We start from the raw sequence: 19,136 nt of genomic DNA, 5'->3' as shown, positions 1-19,136 counted from the left end.
GCATGGTCTCTGGCCACTAGCCAAACATATGGGTGGGGTAACTTGTATATAAGGACTATGGAAAGAGTTCTTGAAAGGAGTTTTTGGATGGCCATGATGAAGACGCTAGGGATTTTGATTGCTGTTGCCCTGTTCCTGGGGACAGCCTCAGCGACATCTGTAAGTCTACAGTATACTAACCCTAACCCTACACTAAACATATACAGTGTATGTTTTAATATACATAGTAGACTAATAACCTAAATCACTGTTTTGGGGTGTTATTCCTAGAAACCTACATTTTCAAATTTGTTTTTCTTATCCAAAGCTGATTTTGTGGGCCATTGGGCAGATTATTAATATAACATGATTGGTCAAAATTTGCATACATGCTTAAAGTAGCTTATTTTCACTTTTGTTTACTATAGCTGTTTATCTATGTGGCTTCTGATTAAGACATTCATATTTGCAGTCCAGCTCTCAAAAAGGGTGAAACAAGGATGAATATTTTGATTGGCCACAGTAGTGTGTGATTTTGAGCCCAGTTGGACAGTTGTGTAAACTTAGCAGAGGTTGGCTTTCTGCTTTAAGATACCATGTATACACAACTGAAAAGCTGGAAAACTGAAATCACTTCTCAGGCATGCTTTAAAATGGACATAATGAATCAAGCCAACTCTGAATTTCAATATTTCATGAATAAATGAATCTAGCCAAGTTTGAATTTCAATATTTCATGAATAAAGGTTATGCATATTTCAGGTGACTGACTCTAAATTAAGACATAAAATGGATGAAATGCAGACTGAATTTGCAATTATGTTTGGAAAAGATCTTAAATGATAAGCACTTGATGGACTGGGTCAGCTGAATTTTAGTGAAGTAAATCAGTTAATTCAGGCACAAATTCAAAATATCTCAGAGAAGTTAAATTTGGATTTTTTTCAGATTAAGAAGACGCCCAAGAACTAACCTATTCTGTGATTGGAAAACTGACCTATATTGTATTTCATTGACTCTGATTGTAGCTGGGGGTGCTGTACACGGAGGGAGGCATGGTGCAGGGGGAGAACATTCGCCTTGGGTTTCGCCGCCACATGGACGTCTTCAAGGGAATTCCCTTTGCTGACATTCCCGGAAGGTTTGAGAAACCAAAGCGTCACCCTGGCTGGGATGGTGGGTAGACTACATCTGTATGCATATATTCACAGGGGGAGGGCAAAATAACACCTTAACTATATATGAATATCAAGTACCTAATAAGCAGTATGGCCACCCTTCAGCTTCAGTCCTGCTTGGAGTGCTGTCACACTCTCCTGTCCTCAACTGTCTGTAGTGGGATACTGGACTCTGCGTTCCAGTACTTCCCGTAAAGATTCAGTGATGTTTAGATATGGTGAGGTCAGGGGAAGTGTTTGACTTCCTCCTGGTCCTCATGAAACCACTCTTAAATTCGTTATCAGTGTGCATGGCGGCATTATCTTCCTGGAATATGGGAACATCATGAGGGAACAGTGTTTGCACCACATGGGTGCAGCCGGTCCTGTAAAATGGCCTCATATTCCTTGGTGGGTATATGACCAACAGAGTAGACCTAACGACTCTCAGTAGATGGCTGCCCATACCATTACAGATCCACCACCATGTTTAACAGTTAGCAACATTGTGGGTTGAAGGCATCCCTTGGCTTTCTTTAAACATAAAACTGTCTGGATGTACGAAAAAAGGGTGAAAGACGACTCATCAGACCATATTACTTTTTTCTATTGCTCAGGAGTCCAGGTTTTGTGCTTCTTACACCAGGTTATGTGTCTTTGTGTGTTGGCTTTGGATACAATCCGTTTCCAAATGGGAGCCCTGCCATAAATACCTGATCAAGACAGCATAGCTGCTGAATCCTCTTCTTTTTGATTTGTCAGCCTGCACCTCACCAACATTGGTTTGCATTCCACGTTGCTCAAGATATTGAGTCCTGCCATAAATACCAGCTTTATGAAGCTTTTTGTTGAAACTGTCACAGATGTATCGATTATAATCTGCGGTAATTTTTGAGGCTGGAGTTTTGTGCTGTTAAGTATCTGTCTATCCCTGTTGGTGAACTTCGACTTGTGACCACTGTTCCTCTTGGCAGTTTGTCTAAATTTGTCATACGTTGTCATGATTTTTCATGACTGTTCCCCTCCACATTAAATAATTTTGCAGTGTTTTTGACTGATGCACCTGCAATTCAGGCACTGACTATTTTGCATCTTTGGAACTCTGGTAGTGGCCTCATGTTGCTTTGAAAACTCCCATAAAAAATGCTGATTGTCAGACCTGTTTTAAAGTTTACCTTTTTTACTGTTTTGCTTTTGCATCATTTTGTTCTGTGACTGACTGTTGATTAGTTAGATCTAGATAGGCTCATTCTCTGTCCTTTGAGATGAAAGGCTATAGAGGCAAACTTGATTTGACTTGACTAAAGCTGACACATACTGCTAATTGGCATTCAACTGAATATGTCTCACCTGTGTAGCTGCCTTTGTAGTTGTTTTAGTTACTTTAAAGTTAAACTCCTTTTTCATGAGGTGTTTGCCATTCATTTGCCATTAATTCCGGATCTTGCACAGTCTGGATTTCTCTATCTCATTACATATCTCAGCTAAGTAACTGTCTGTCTTTAGGCATCCTGAAGGCCACTGAATACAGGAAGAGATGCCTTCAGGTGAACCTGCTTCAGACTGACACACGTGGTAGTGAGGACTGTCTTTACCTTAACATCTGGGTTCCTCATGGCCGACAAGGTAATCCTACACCCGCACCAATCCTGATCTATCCATTTGGCTTCACAGTCAGTGGCGAAATACCATACTGTGTCTCTATACTCTTCTAGTGTTTCCTGAAGCTGTATTTTTCATATGTTGCATCTTTCTGTTGGAATCTTTCTGTTGTTACCTAGTGTCCACTGATCTCCCGGTCATGGTCTGGATCTATGGAGGAGGCTTCCTGACTGGAGGCTCGATGGGAGCCAACATCCTGGACAACTATCTGTACAGCGGACAGGAGATTGCAGACAGAGGAGATGTTATTGTGGTGACTCTGGGATACCGAGTGGGAGCCCTGGGCTTCCTGAGCTCTGGCGATGCTAGTTTACCTGGTAGGTGTTAGCCTGGGCACTGCTGGTTGTATATTTGATGGCAGTCTAATAACTGTATAAGGTTATTAGTCAATTAGTTAATTTTGAAATATTATCTGGAAATCACTTTCGTAAGTCTAGTTGTTTTATTGCTTTTCTGTCTAAACTAATATTCCTCATCGCAGACAAGTGTTGTTTATGTTTGAAAAATGCATTGGCTGAAAATGCTGTTTGTTGCTTGACAGGAAACTATGGTCTGTGGGACCAGCATGCTGCCATTGCCTGGGTGCACAGGAACATCCGTTCTTTTGGAGGAGACCCTGACAACATCACCATCTTTGGAGAGTCCGCTGGTGGAGCTAGTGTCAGCTTCCAGGTGAGGGATCTCTGGAAAGGCCAGATATGGTTATTAAAGCAATATAGTAATATTCTATATGTGGTTGGTAATTTGTATTCATGTGTGTGTGTGTGTGTGTGTGTGTGTGTGTATGTTCCCAAACTAGACTCTCACTCCCCACAACAAAGGATTGTTCAAGAGAGCCATCTCGCAGAGTGGGGTCGCCCTCTGCCCCTGGGCCGTCATCAAGAATCCCCGCAAGATTGCAGAGCAGGTATGGATTAGAATGACCTTTTAACTTATGTGTGGAAAAAATGTGAGGTCTCATGCTAATTTGTACCTTCATCTTCTCTCTCCAGGTTGCTCAGAAGGTCAACTGCCCTATTGATGACAAAATGATGGCCTGTCTTAAAATGACGGACCCTGTTGCCCTCACCTTGGCTGGTAACCTCGAGTTGAAGGCATCTCCTGAGCGTGAGTACTCATGTCAACAAGTATCACATCAGGGGATTGAGCGGTGATCTCTATAGTCTAAAAAGACCTTTTAATGAATCTATTGTGAAGAAGTTCTTCAGTTAAGTCCCCCACTTGCACCAGTACCAGTGCGTGATCTTCCCATTGGCGTTCTTCATCTGCTCTAGCCACTTAAGTGCCTTGTGGTCTGTTGTGGTCTGGTGAACTCTTCACAGAGTCAAGAGACCTTGTCACCGCACTCCTTTTCTACCGTGGAACAGCAGACCTGCCTGGGGACCAGCTTCCGGCTGACGAAAGCCACAGGATGGCAGTTGTCTGGTTGCCCCAAAATCTCCAAAGCACTTAATAATCCCTTCCTCTTCCTCTTCCTCTTCTCCCCTCTGCAACTCCATCCATTCCCATGATTCCTCAATCAGGTGAACCGTACCATGTGCGCTTGACTTTGTCCAGTAGTATAATGCAAGATTGGATCGCCTGAGCGGCAGTGGAGTCACTAAGGTTATTGGTGAGATCTGAATGCCGCACAGCATAATCTCAATGCTGCGGGGAATAATCTCAAGTGATCTTTTGGGTGCTGCCCCGGCACCCAAAAGTCCAGAATTGATTGCACCATTTGCCTGTAGATCATTAACTGAGTTCCTTTTCCAGTTCCCCATAAACTCCCTGCTAGACATTTCAAAACATTAGTCACCTTGTTACACTTTTCCACCACCTTATCTGTGTCTCTTTCAGGTTGTCCTTTCATCAAAATGTACCCCCCAAAACTTGAACTCCTTCTCAGGTGGCTTCACTTACAAGTTCAAACCATGATTTGCTGTCTTTGTTTTGTTTCCAAATTTCACACACCTCCTGCTGATCCACAGATCTTCTAAAGATACTTTATATTCTTTATATACCAGGTCTTACCTCCTTAAAGATGTCATTCACCATAATGTTGTAAAGCTGGACTAATTACATGGCCCTTGAGGGATACGCGGTATAACAAGATCTAAGTTCAACCCATGTCTTTTGAATACATTTGATCTCAGGCTTATCTCTGAATGTGTCCACAAATCTTTTTAATTCCTGGCCATTAGCAGTTAAATTGACTGCAAGATATGGAACATTAATCCATAAATTCTTCATCCTGACTCTCACTTCCAAGTCCCTCTTGAATTATTTCTCTCCCTTCAGAACGCACATGACTAATATGTTGGATGGCTGGCTGGACTTTCACCCCAGAAATCTTTCTGCCTCTCTGCTTAATATTTGAGGATGTCTTCTCATTTTTACCTGCCCAAAATACCTCAACCAAGAAAGCCAGAAATGCTGTCTAATCAACTATGAATACGTTTTCTGGGATCAGTTGTACAGGTGGTAACAGGACTTCTCCAGCACTTACTACAGCTGACATTTACTTTCTGAAACTCTTCAGACTGCTTCAGCATAGGAGACATTTTCCGCTCAGCTCCAACTTAGTACTCACAGCTTTGAAATATAATTGCCCCAATTACAGCATTTGGGCTCTCTGCCCCTACAATCTGGAAGCTCATGGTCCCCTCCACACTTTACACATTTCCTTGATCCTCTACATGCAGCCGCTACATGCCCAAATCTCTGGCAACAGTGCAGTGGAGGATGCGCATAAGCCTTGACCTGGTGAGTTAAATACTCCAGACTAACCATGTCTCAGTGCATCCTCTCTAAATGTGATCAGTACAGCTGTGCTAGTCTTTTTTATTCCCCTTGCAAGGTTTTAAACCCACTGACAGCATCAATCCTTGCCCCTGTCAAGGTGTTTAATAGGCAGGACTCAGAAATATCACTGTCCATAACTGTATCCATATCACTGTCCACCCCATAAATTACTCCCTGTAAGCCTTGACTGCAACCCGAAATGTAGCACTCAACTACACGCCAAGTACTGGATTTTTATGGCTTTAGTTTGCTATGGCTTCAGTCCTGCAATAAATCAATATATTGCCATTGGCTGGCACATTGCTGTGTAAATTGTTCCCAAGCTCTTCCCAAAAAGCATCTGTCGGTTCAAGTGGGTTACGGGGCTTGCTTGATATGTCTTTAAACTTAATAAGATTCAACTCTCCACTTTCTTCAGTCCTTGTCATTTTGCTTTCAGGCTGCTCTCCTCCACTCCCCTCTCACCTCCCTGCCTTGGACCCTTTTCTTTTCCTTCTATAAATATATATATATATATATGTATATCATATTGACATTGCACAGGGAAATACAAAAAATAAGTTTTCACTCAGGGAGGCTCTCGGGATGGCATAAGCTATAGCGGAAATGTTAACCTTTTGGTCGCAATAACTCTGATTTACTTGAGAGTGCATCTGTCTCTTCTTTGAATTTGAAACGGACAAGATGTTCACTCTATTCTTTGTTTTAATACACTGAGGCTTTTTGGGTAACACTGCTCACCATATTTTATTTTATTGTGGCTTTTCTATATTTGTGCAACATACTGTGAAATACCTGTGAATCCCTGTGTCAACTTCCCCCAGACCCCATAGTGAAAAACCTGGTGCTGTCTGCTGTGATCGACGGGGACTTCCTTCCTGATGAGCCTGGCAACCTGTTCCACAATGCCGCTGACATTGACTACATCGCTGGTATTAACGACATGGATGGACACCTCTTCACCGGTTTGGACGTCCCCTCCATCAACAGGCCCCTGGTTGACACCCCTGTGTGAGTGTCAGTGTGTTAATAGGATAATAGACGGAGAAAGCTAATTTTTTTTATTTTTGGTTAATCCATAAGTGAGGCCTCTATCCTAGGTGTGCATACAAAGCATATGTCTGGGGCATCATGATGTAAAGATGTTTGCAGAAACTTTCATTAGAACCGTTTATTCCTGTATACACAGAGAGTGTATACAGGAGGGAAAATGGGAGGAAAGGTGCTGGTTGGATGGGATCCTAGAAAAGCAGGGGTACATGATTTACTACAGTATCTCTGGGCACACAATTAGCCTTTTCAAAGTCCTTTTAAGTTCTTTGTCACATTTCAGGGATGATCTGAAGGCGCTCCTGGGTGCTTACACCAAAGGCAAGGGCCAGGCTGGTCTGGACAGCGCTTTCAACCAGTATTCGTCCAGCTGGGGAGGATCGAAACCTAGCAAGGAGAAAATCAAGAGAACTATAGTGGAAATTGGAACTGACTACATCTTCCTGGTTCCTACCCAGGCTGCTCTCTACCTCCATGCTGCGAATGCCAAGTGAGAATAACATTTTTTGTATTGATTCTATTAATCAGGCTTATGTGCATGGCTTCATAAAAGGATGCGATAAGCACATTAGATGCAGGCTTAGCAACAAGATTATTCATTGTAACCCTTTTAACCTCTCCTTCTCCTCTGTAGGTCTGGCCGCACCTATTCCTACCTCTTCTCTGAGCCGAACCGTATGGGCGGCCTCGGTAGGCCCTACCCCAGCTGGATGGGAGCTGACCACTCCGATGACCTGCAGTACGTGTTTGGGAAGCCTTTCACCACTCCCCTGGCATACTGGCCAAGCCACCGCGATGTCTCCGGCTACATGATTTCCTACTGGACCAACTTTGCCAAGACAGGGTAAATGGACATTGTGTCCTGTTGTTATATTTTGTTCATTCCAGTTTTTGTTACATGGATGCTCCCAAGGCAGATATGGCTAAGGGGCATTTGCACAGAATGATTTTCAAATTAAATATTTCCATAGGAAGCAGAATTTGAGTTTGATTTGAATTTATGGAAGCTAGAATTCATTTGAATTTCAGCATAATTAATTTTATGATACTCTCAGAGACTGATTCATGATTACTGTCATCACTCCCACTTTTCTCATGATGGTGTTTCTCTGTGTCTATCTCCACAGAGACCCCAACAAAGGAGGGCTGAGTGTGCCCACTACCTGGCCTAAATTCACCAGCACTGGACACCAGTTCCTGGAGATCAATGCCAAGATGAACAAGAACTATGTGAAACAGAAGATGAGGATGCGATATGTGCATTTTTGGACCAGTGTTTTACCCAGCCTTGCCTCAGTTCCGGCTGCAGAGGAGACAACTGTTACCATCTAACCCCTTTCATCAAAAACATCCTCATCATCATATCAGAGTTTAAGACTAAAATGATTCACTGCATTCCATCACTGAGACAATAAACCAATGCAAAAAAAAATGACCTGTTTACCTCGTTATTATCATGATCTGCTGAGTCATTTGTCACACTTGTTCCATTTAGTGACAACAGTCATTTGTCATAATTGTTCCATTTAGTCACATGGTAAAAATAATATAAATATATTATTTCAACCCTATCTCATGTTGTCTTAATTAGTGAGTTGCCACATAAGGTTATTCACATTTCCATAGCTTTTAGGACGATTATTTGCCAGTTGTCATATTTTTGAAGAAGGTGAAATTATTTCATATTTCACCATTTTACCTTTTATATTTTACCTTTTATATATTATATTTATGAGCGATTAAAAATAGATTTCTTTACAAGGTAAAATAAGTGAAGTTGTTGACAGGTTCAGTGGTGAGTAGTGCGACTGCCTTGACAGAAGGTATGTGAGAGGAAAAGAGGGTTGGGTCATTGGTTTATCAGGTGGGCCCCTCCCATCACAGATGTTTGGTGGAATTTGGCCCAGTACACCTCTGGGAAATTTGACAATGACTTCTGGCATCCCGGGAACACCACTCTGTATTCCCAGTGTCAGCTCTGATAAGACCGACACTAACACTACACTGACATAGGGTTGAATCACCCCACTTAGCAGCTCAGAGTCAGAGGATGAAGATGTTGAAGATGTTTTGCCACTCAGGTGTAACGTCTTCAACTCTTCATTTATCATTTATTTATTTATTATTTATTCATTTATTGGTTTTTTTATTTATTTTTTGGACATCTTACTACCTGGATGACTGAAATGAATCTACACAGACTTACTTCTACATTTGTTTGTTGTATGTTCAGAACATATCGTCGCTGTCGAATGTAAACCTTCTATCTCCAGAAAAAAAAATAGCCTTGACCTTAGCTGGCCACCATGTATGTTTTGAGTTTATCCAATGGGTTTTGAAAGGGATTCATGAACATTTTCTCAAACCAGAGGCACATGTAATCCTTCAACTGAAGTAAGAACACAAAAATCACCAAAATTGGAGTTAGACATTGTTCACATGACAACAGTGATATGAGTTAGCAGCAGTTATGAAAAGAAAATGCCAGTGAGCACAACATTAGCTGGCAAGCAACAGCCCTGGATAAAATTTACCCACTGTATAAAGGTTTTGTTTCATTGGAACACTGAATAAAATAACTTAATTTATACTTCTCTTTTTGTATCTTACGTTGTTAGGATTGAGGTTAAGTGGGAACACAAGGTGGTTAAATATTATGTATTACGTAATGATGAGAACAGCAGGCCCAGAGAGTGCGCTGGTCAGATGCTGCAGTATATGGGAGGGGTCTCCTGTATAAAAGCCTGGTAGTAATTCAACCTGGCCTCCACAGTTTGACCATGATGGAGAAACTGGGAATTTTGGTTGCTGTTGCCCTGTTTCTGGAGACTGTCTCTGCGACGTCTGTAAGTGTGTCATTTTTACAGAGTCATACGAAGAGTTAATTTCTGAAAAGCTATGTATGCAATCTGGAAAACAACCATCATCTGTTCAAGTTCAATATAGAGGATTCAGTATGTAAAAGAGTTAGTTAGTTACTACACTTATACACCATAGTAAGTACCATAATTTGTTCTTATTTTGAGTCATCAATCATTTTGTAAAAATAAGTGTCACTTTTTTCAAGTGGTGGATATCTTATTTTGGAACAAAAATCTTCATGTCTGTTGGAGTATGTAGCTACAACATTTTTACCCTACATTTCTACCCTTTTCTTCATGCTTTGAAAGTTGTCTATCCTTTGAATTGCTGATTGATTGATTCAAACTCTCATATTCTGTTTTTTCCCCAAAAGACATAACTTAGTGATTATAGATATCTTCTGAAATATATCAGAAATAGTATTTAATATGTTTACCAGCAGTGGATTAGCACCTACTTTGACCTTTATTGGTTTCTTTCACTAAAGATAAACTAAAGGTAATATGGTGCAATGCAAAAAAAAACCCATTTTGCATCATATTAGCAAAGAGTGAAAAAGTTTTACTAATCTCTTCAGTCTAAACAGGAGTTTTAAACATATTCATTGTAGAGCCCCTCCAATGAGTTACGACACTGTGCATAATCTATCCATTTTTCCATATGTGTATGGTTAGATGTTGGAAAACATTAGTGATTAATTGAACCTATTGAATAAATTAAATGTGTGCCAAATTTTAGAGGCACAGTCCTATGTAATTGAAAATTAGTTCCATGCAAATTTGTTGGTATACCACACCAAGTCATGTCACCTAGACAAATTCCTGTACTTTTTATGTGCTTGGCAAATAAAGTACATCTAATTCTGATTCTGATCAATAAGTCAAAATGCTTTTGATTGTAGCTGGGAGTGGTGCAGACGGAGGGAGGCATGGTGGAGGGGAAGAACATTCGCCTTGGGTATCGCCACCACATGGACATCTTCAAGGGAGTTCCCTTTGCTGACATTCCTGGAAGGTTTGAGAAACCAAAGCGTCACCCCGGCTGGGATGGTGGGTAGACTCATTCAACTTCTCACTGACCAGAGCAACAGATTTAAGGCCCTTTCACATCTAGAACAATAGATGTGAAACAACATAAATAGAATATCTGTATTTCCACTATAACGATAACTACTAAAAACATCCAAAACGATAACTATAACTATATTTTTGGTTCGATCTCAGAGCGATTTATGCGATGCAGAGACGACGAAACATTTTCAACCAATCAAATTAAAGTCCTAAGAAAAAAGGGCTTTGTTTGCTGAAGAACTGATCACAGATATTGCTCTAGTGTGAACGCCTAATCAATAATGTATTGTTATAGTTTATAGTTATCTTTATAGTTGTCGTTCTAGATATGAATGGGCTCTAGTGTCAGCTAAAGGTCTAAATTGTATGATGTAATGTGTCATATAAATTCCATAGCTCACGCGATTTTGACAGTCCTATTGCACTGCTAGTCGTATTAGTGCTTATCACACACTTCTGACAGTCTGTGTGTCTCTCTTCAGGCATTCTGAAGGCCAATCAATACAGGAAGAGATGCCTTCAGCTGAACCTCATCATGACTTCCACCCGTGGCAGTGAGGACTGTCTTTACCTTAACATCTGGGTTCCTCATGGCCGTTCAGGTAAAGACTGAGATAAGCAGCCAGCAGCAGGTGTTTGCTTGTCACCATGCCAACCCTGGACTGCCCTGATCATCCACTCCACAAGGAGTTTGAGCTCAAAATGAAAACACGGTGTGCCTGAGACTCTTTCGTCCCAGTGGCCGTACACAGGCTAAATCTTTTAATGTAATGTGAACTGGTTCTCCTTGACATTTGGCACTGTATATTGTAGCACTTTACTTGGATTTGGACTTACTCATATGCTTTTAATACTTAAGTATGGTAGCAGTGACTCTATTTTGGCCTTGATCTGTTGTTTATCTGAGGGTTATTATTTGTATTTTATTTATATAGCAGCTTTTATACACAACATGCAAATCAATGTGCTTTAGATCAATAGAAGGCAAACAAATTATGTAAAAGAACAAGCAAAATGCATTACATTAAAATAATACAATCAACTAAAATAGAAAGATAAGAATATGCAAATAAAGGAAAACTGACTAAATGAATTGCATTAAAACAACACAATCAAATTAAATGGTTAAAATGAAGGCTAATTAAAAGCTAAGCTGAAAACGTGCAGTAAACCTGCAGTAGAAGACCTGAGGGTTCTTGAAGGAATATAGAACAGCAGGGATTCTGTAATGTAGGCCAGCCCTAAGCCATTAAGAGCTTTGTATAAAAGTAAAAGGACTTTAAAATCGATTCTAAAGGATACTGGGAGCCAGTGCAATGCAGCTAAAACCGGAGTGTTATGCTGTTAAAAGCTAGCTGTAGAATTCTGGATAAGTTGAAGCCTCTCAATAGACTTTTTAGGGATGTTGGTAAAAAGGGCATTAGTCCAATCTACTTGTAATAAACACATGAGTTAGCTTTTTGGCATCTTTCTGGGTTAGGGAGGGCAATAACTCTAACATGAAAAAATGCTGTTCTGGTCACCTTGTTTATATGGGAATTGAAACTTAAATCGGAATCTAAAATAACACCTAGGCTTGTTACTTCTGATTTGATCCAGGGATTTGGGTTCCCAAGTCTTGTGGAGAGTTCCTCCCTTTTGGCTTTTGGGCCAACCAAAAGGATTTCTGTCTTATCTTCATTTAGTTTTAAGATATTTGTTCTCATCCAATCATTGATGGCAAATAGACAAGTAGTGAGGGAGCTTAAGGCATCTGCATGATTTGGCTCTACACTATACAATGTATAGTTGTGTATCATCGGCGTATCTTCGGAATTCAACATTATGTTCTCTGATGATATCACCTAATGGAAGCATGTATAGTGAAAAAGGCAAGGGACCAAGACAGCTTCCTTGTGCAACACCAGAAGTTACATCATGTTTCTCTGATACATGATCTCCAGATGAAAAATTTCCTCCCTGTAATGTACGTTTGGAACCAGTTTCACATTCAGAGAGACCAACCTCGAGATGATCTATGAGAATATTGTGGTCAATGTCTCAAATCTCAAATCATTGACTATTTTGGTGACAGCAGTTTCTGTGCTGTGGTTGGTTCTGAAACTTGACTGAAACAGAATGTTGTTTCCATTTAAAAAGTTGTTAATTTGGTTAGAAACTACTTCAAGTAACTTACTTAAAAAAATAAGGTTTGATATGGGCCTGTAGTTAGGACCCCACAGTCCAAATATGATTTCTTCAGTAGCAATTTTGACTATTGAAATTACCAGCAGCTGAAGCAATATTAGCCCTGACAATTATGATTTTGGTTTTTCAAAAACTTCCTCACATTTTACACCAGAGACTTGGCTTAAAATGCCCGGGGCAGGATTCAGCAGTTGGTCGATGGTGGAAAACAGTATTCTAGGCTCATTCCCACTTGAGTTATGTGATGTCTTTACTATATGTTGTTTTATGCGTTCTTTATGTGTTCTTTTGTTCATATACTCTAAAGCTACTTCAATTTGCTATCATTCTCTTTGTTACCTAGTGTCCACTAACCTCCCAGTCATGGTCTGGATCTTTGGAGGCGGCTTCCTGGTTGGTGGGTCGATGGGAGCCAACTTCCTGGACAACTATCTATACAGCGGACAGGAGATTGCAGACAGGGGAAATGTTATTGTGGTGACTCTGGGATACCGAGTGGGAACCCTGGGCTTCCTGAGTTCTGGAGATGCTAGCTTACCTGGTAGGTGCCAATTTATTTATGTCTTTACAGCAGCAACTGGAGGGTGATGGCCATCTGAATTCAGTCAGTTTATTTCCTAGATGTGACAGCTTTTTTGAGTTCAGCTACTTGTTGCTTGACAGGAAACTATGGTCTGTGGGACCAGCAGGCTGCCATTGCCTGGGTGCACAGGAACATCCGTTCTTTTGGAGGAGACCCTGAAAACGTCACCGTCTTTGGAGAGTCTGCTGGTGGAGCTAGTGTCAGCTTCCAGGTCAGAGGTTTTCATTAAGTCTTGATCTTAGTTTGACTGATAGTTAATACAGTGAGTACATCAAGATGACGTACATGGCTGGATAAGTCACAGCAGAAAAGAGTAAAGCCTGCACACTACCAACTCAATTCATACTCATTTTATCCCTCACAACTCACCTGTTCAAAATTGCTTTTAATGTCTGACTTTCTCTCTTCCTCCTGCCTCATGTTGCTATCTGTTCCTCTTTTGTTTTATTGACTTTGCTTCTTGTTCTGTTCCGAAACAAGACTCTCACTCCCCACAACAAAGGACTGTTCAAGAGAGCCATCTCCCAGAGCGGGGTCGCCCTCTGTCCCTGGGGCATCAACAAGAACCCCCGTCGGCTGGCAGAGGAGGTATATAACGAATCCCCTGATTTGTGTAACTAGTCTGTGTGATTTTGTAATTCTTTTAACACTACTTTTTTGATAAAAGGAGCTGCAATTTAAAGGCCTACGTGTAACTTGAGGGCAGGGAAACAATTAGCCATGATATGAACCCTTGCCTTCTCCCTGCAGGTTGCCCTGAAGGTCAACTGCCCCACAGATGACAATATGGCTGCCTGTTTGAAGATGACTGATCCTGTGCTGCTTACCATGGCTGGTACCCTCAGTCTGTCCAGCTCAGCCGATAGTAAGTAATCCACCTGTAGCCTTTTAAAACATTTACATTTTGGACATTTATTAGACACTCTCTACCAGAGCAACTCACAACAGTAGAATAAACTTTAACTTCAATCTATAGTAAGGAGTGGAAGGATCAGAGACACATTACCCTGACAATATTGCTTTGACCCTAGAATGATCATGTGAGCAAGAAGTGCTAGGAAAAGACATGGGAGAAACAAGAGATTGTATACCATAATAGATTGGTAGCAGGAATCTTTAGCCCCGCCACAGCAGAGGTTCTAAGGATTGCAATGTCGGTTGGTCGGTCGGTCGTTTAGTTGGTCGATTGCTCTGCTCACCACTTTTGGTCACGTGGGTGAAAGTGTCTCGCAGGGAGTTAGACTGCAGACTCCCAATCGGGAGACCGGTGTTTTATTCCCAGCAGGGACGCTTGCACAAAATTCAATGTTGCGGGGCTGGTAGACTCTTAGTCTTGTTTTTTACTTCAAGGAAGTTAGATGTGTTTTTTAGAGATGAGCTTTAAGCCTACAATGGAAGACAGGGTGTGACTGTATTATTGGTTCATGTTATAGGATTGGATGATAATTGGCATTTGGTAACCGTACTATGCAGACCATGAGCTACAGAATAGCAGTGGATTCACGCAGCTTGATGAATGCCTCTATGTCTTCCAAATTTAGAGTTTAGTTATTTGCACATGTAAAAGTAATGAAAGAAGAGAAAAGAACAAAGAACCAAACAAAAAAACAAAACAAAAAACAGCATTAAATAGTCCTCAAATGGACCCAGCTACTCAAAATTGTAATGCTATGCACATATACAGCATGTACTGTATATTGCAGAAAGTTAGGCTACAAAGTGTGTGACTGTATCTGCCCCTATCAGGTCCCCTTGTAAACAACCTGGGCCTGTCTCCTGTGATCGACGGGGACTTCCTTCCTGATGAGCCGGGCAAGCTGTTCCACAATACTGCTGAAATTGACTACATCGCTGGTATTAACGACATGGACGGACACCTCTTCACCGGTTTGGACGTCCCCTCCATCAACCAGCCCCTGGTTGACACCCCTGTGTGAGTAATGCCATTAGCTCACAGTGCGAAGCATAACTGACAATTATGCAAAGGATTTTCCCAGAACAACATACATTTGTGAGAACTGTGGTGCGACAGACATTTTCAAGCCGTCTGTTCCTTATTACAGTGACGATGTGACAAGGCTCCTGCGTTCGTATACCAAGGAAAAGGGCAAGGCTGGTTTGGACAACGGTTTCTCCACATACACCTCAACCTGGGGCACAAATCCCAGCCAGGAGACCATTAAGAAAACCATTGTGGAGATTGGAACAGACTACATCTTTCTGGTTCCTACACAGGCTGCCCTCTACCTTCATGCTGCCAATGCCACGTGAGAACAACATTACTGATACTACTGATATAATAACAATCTATATGTATGCATGTGTGGATTTTCAGTTTTTACCTAAATGTTTCATAAAATGGCAGACAAATCACCTTATAGATATACAGAGAAGCAGGATTAAGTGGAAAGACATGCCATCAGGGCACATGTTCATCTCTTGATCATAGATCTCCATCTAAAATGTAGTTTTTGATCATCTCTAACCAAAACTAAACATCTTTTTTGTTTTAATTGTTTCGCCTGTTATGATATTAGTCATGGCAACTTTTATACATTTGGTGGTTTCATAGCCTGGTTCCAGACTCCTGAATCACGACCTGCCCACTCTTCAGATTTGGTTGAGCGATTCAGAGAGTCTGGTGTTGCTCTATTCAAAGGCGGTTTCTCGATCGGAAAAACGATCGGGCCACTCAGCGCCTTTGTGGGCGGGACTAAAGTTTAAATCGTTCGTGCAACAGTTTTTCATTGCCGTTTCGGCAGAATAATATTTGTTGAAATCATTCCTTAACCAAGATTGCAAAGACGATATTTTTGTTAAAAACGACCAACATTCTTGGTAAAGTTAGTGAATACGGCCAGCATCAGTGTCACTGAAAATAACGTCAGAGCGGCCGGATACGTCAGTCACTAGTGATTGGTTCGGGGAAAATCAACACCCCCTCCACACAGAAAACGACTAACAAGGAGGCAATGTCAGACTGAATCATGGAGTGGTAATGAAATGGCCATTCAGTCTGAATATCAGCCTAGTGGTTTCACTGTCTATAGACTGTAAAATGGTAAAGATTAATAACTTTATTCTCAGATATGTTCAGAGACTGGTGGTGGCATGGCTACCGAGTTAACTGTATCCGCAAGCACCCAAACCCTTTTTCACCCAAAGCCTTTGTGTATCTATAGCATTGTGATGACCTTAAGATGGGATGTAAAGGAGCTAAAAGTTTAATAAATAGATGTAAAAGTCTTTTTCAGTGAGGAAGTCTAGAACGCCTACAACTACACTTTTGACTCCAACAATGTTTATCTCATTCTGTGAAACTGAACCCTGATGTCAGCCTAGGAAATTTTCAGTTTTTTTGGAGATTTGAATGGAGATTCTCGTTCCTGCTTTTTTTCTTTTTATCACTATCTCCAGTCTTTGATGAGGTCACGATCACATCTCTGTTCTCTCCCTGTCCTGCCAAAGATCTGGCCGTACCTACTCCTATCTCTTCTCTGAGCCGAACCGTATGGGAGGCCTGGCCAGGCCCTACCCCAGCTGGATGGGAGCTGACCACGCCGATGACCTGCAGTACGTGTTTGGAAAGCCTTTCACCACTCCTCTGGCATACTGGCCAAGGCACCGCGACGTCTCCGGCTACATGATTGCCTACTGGACCAACTTCGCCAGAACCGGGTATAATGCTGCAGACACAGCAAACTTTAAAGGTCCCATATTGTGTAAAACAGGATTTCCCTTGCCTCTTTGTTTATAAAGGAGTTGGATGTGCTATCTAAACATCTTGAAAGTATCAAAACGCAAGGTAGCCAACTAAATCCACACAATCCATATTAGAAAAGCGAGCCACTAAACGAGCCGTTTGGACTTCCGTAACTTTGTGGCGTCACAAAGGTTCGCTCATTATTTTTTTTGTAAGAAATAATAGACTAACAAAGTGTTTTTTTCAAAGCGGTTGAGGAGTTGTCATTGTTTATTACCAGAGAGTTTTCCCTGTCCCTCGCTGTCTGTAGCTGCCGGGCTGTGGTGTCTCATGTTTCACTCTTGAAACGGTTAGCCAATCAGAACAGAGGGGTCGTTAATATTAATGAGCCTTAAAGGCACAGCGACAGAAACAGCCTGTTCTTGGCAAGACTCAGAGAGATGCTGGAAAATGAACGTGTAAAAATGGACTGAGAGCCTTTAACTGAACCTTTTAAATTTGAATCAGGATCTGAATCAGACAAACTTTTATCTCAAGTACAACAAATACAGGAATTTGTCTTAACATTGATATAGAGACATAGTGACAAGTTTTTCTAGTATGTCCCTTTGCACTGAATGTGCAGTCCAGTTCCCTGTGCAATGTGAATCAATATATGCTATGGAACTGTAAGATGATCATTATTGTGGTCACTGCAGTTTCAGTAATAGATATTCAGATCTGAACACAGTGGCAGTGGCTGTATTCCAGACCCAAAAAATAAATGCTTTAATTCAATTGCTCTTTTCTGTGTCTATCTCCACAGAGACCCCAACAAAGGAGAGCTGAAAGTGCCCACTACCTGGCCTAAATTCACCAGTACTGGACACCAGTTCCTGGAGATCAACTCCAAGATGGACAAGAACTATGTGAGACAGAAGATGAGGATGCGCTATGTCCATTTCTGGACCAGCATCCTGCCCAACCTCCCCAATATCATCTGAAAATAAAGAGCTTGTGCCCTGTGCATAAACACTGTAGACCTGAACTGTGCATCAAAGACATGTGTCAGAATTGGGTCACTGGAAAAATAAATTGATGAATACTGCATATTTCCTCTTTTCTTATTCTATGCCTCTTACAATACTCACTATATCAGTAAATTATATCAATATGAAAATATGGACCACACTACTACTACTGCTACTACTACTAATAATAATAATATACAACTAAACAACTTTACATATGTATGGCACCTGTCAAAATAGAGTTTTGTATTCAGACAGCGTATTCATCTGTGCGTTGTTTTGAAAGTAATATTCTGTAGTGACGGTATCACTGAAGTTGGTTGGGCATATTTTCTGCACAAATGGACTTGGCAGTGGGTATTGGAATTCAAAAGCAGAAATAGCTAGATATATTGAAGTGTAATAAGTATCAACCACATTGAATGTTAGTGTGAATGTCAGTTATTTATGGGGTTTTATCTTATCTCAAACCACGTGTTCTTTGCTCATCTGTTTGAGAATCACTCCACCTGTTCTCATGAGTCAAGGCCAGCTTGGTTTCATCCACAGTATTGACAGGAAGGTGTAAAGCAGTCTGATGCAGCAGGTGGAGGGAAACATTCTGTTATATACAGTATGTCAATCATTTAGAATAGGGACAGGCAACAGATTATAAACATTTTGAAGATGAGTTGATGTTTAAAATGTCATTGGTTGCTTGAATAAATTTACTTGAATAGGACCATTTCAGTTTGGGGACTATACATTTTTCATCTTTGACATCCCTCATTACTTGACTCTGTAACCCCTCCATTCAAAATGTTTTTACCATGCAAAGGTATGATTGCATGGTATGACTGCACACACTGTTCCTGCTCCAGATAGGACAGCATAGCTTTTTTTAATTTTTAGGTATCGAGGGATAGGTTTTGCTGAGCACACATGCTGTTCTTGAGCAATTCTCTGCTTCAAATTGATATGATTAGACACATTGGCACCTAGTAGGTGCCCAGTATGACCACAGTCGTTATTGGCCACTGCTGGAACAATAAGTACTCAATATGACAATATGCTCACCATGCAGTATAACCTCTATACTCTTTGCTATGC

At 41.1% G+C, this 19,136-nt stretch overlaps 2 protein-coding genes across 2 annotated transcripts; both read left to right on the top strand.

Annotated features, from left to right (window-relative positions):
• Nucleotides 1-81: 81 nt before the first annotated feature.
• LOC139926919 (bile salt-activated lipase) lies at nt 82-7,964 on the top strand. Its single transcript, XM_071918783.2, has 11 exons — nt 82-159; nt 1,008-1,155; nt 2,643-2,762; nt 2,918-3,115; nt 3,340-3,470; nt 3,598-3,705; nt 3,791-3,905; nt 6,407-6,593; nt 6,916-7,122; nt 7,267-7,476; nt 7,760-7,964. Exons 1-11 carry the CDS (start codon nt 88-90, stop codon nt 7,962-7,964), a joined length of 1,701 nt encoding a protein of 566 aa, XP_071774884.2. The 5' UTR covers nt 82-87.
• Nucleotides 7,965-9,412: 1,448 nt separating this feature from the next.
• On the top strand, nt 9,413-18,020 carry LOC139926901 (bile salt-activated lipase-like). Its single transcript, XM_071918762.2, has 11 exons — nt 9,413-9,478; nt 10,396-10,543; nt 11,047-11,166; nt 13,095-13,292; nt 13,415-13,545; nt 13,815-13,922; nt 14,085-14,199; nt 15,081-15,267; nt 15,398-15,601; nt 16,803-17,012; nt 17,843-18,020. The coding sequence occupies exons 1-11, from the start codon at nt 9,413-9,415 to the stop codon at nt 18,018-18,020; spliced, it is 1,665 nt and encodes a 554-aa protein (XP_071774863.1).
• The last annotated feature ends 1,116 nt before the right edge of the window (nt 18,021-19,136 follow it).

The sequence above is a fragment of the Centroberyx gerrardi genome, chromosome 2, assembly GCF_048128805.1.
Source record: "Centroberyx gerrardi isolate f3 chromosome 2, fCenGer3.hap1.cur.20231027, whole genome shotgun sequence".
Taxonomy (NCBI): Eukaryota; Metazoa; Chordata; class Actinopteri; order Beryciformes; family Berycidae; genus Centroberyx; species Centroberyx gerrardi.
Note: the sequence above shows the minus strand (reverse complement) of the source record. Positions and strands in the feature narration are given on the sequence as shown.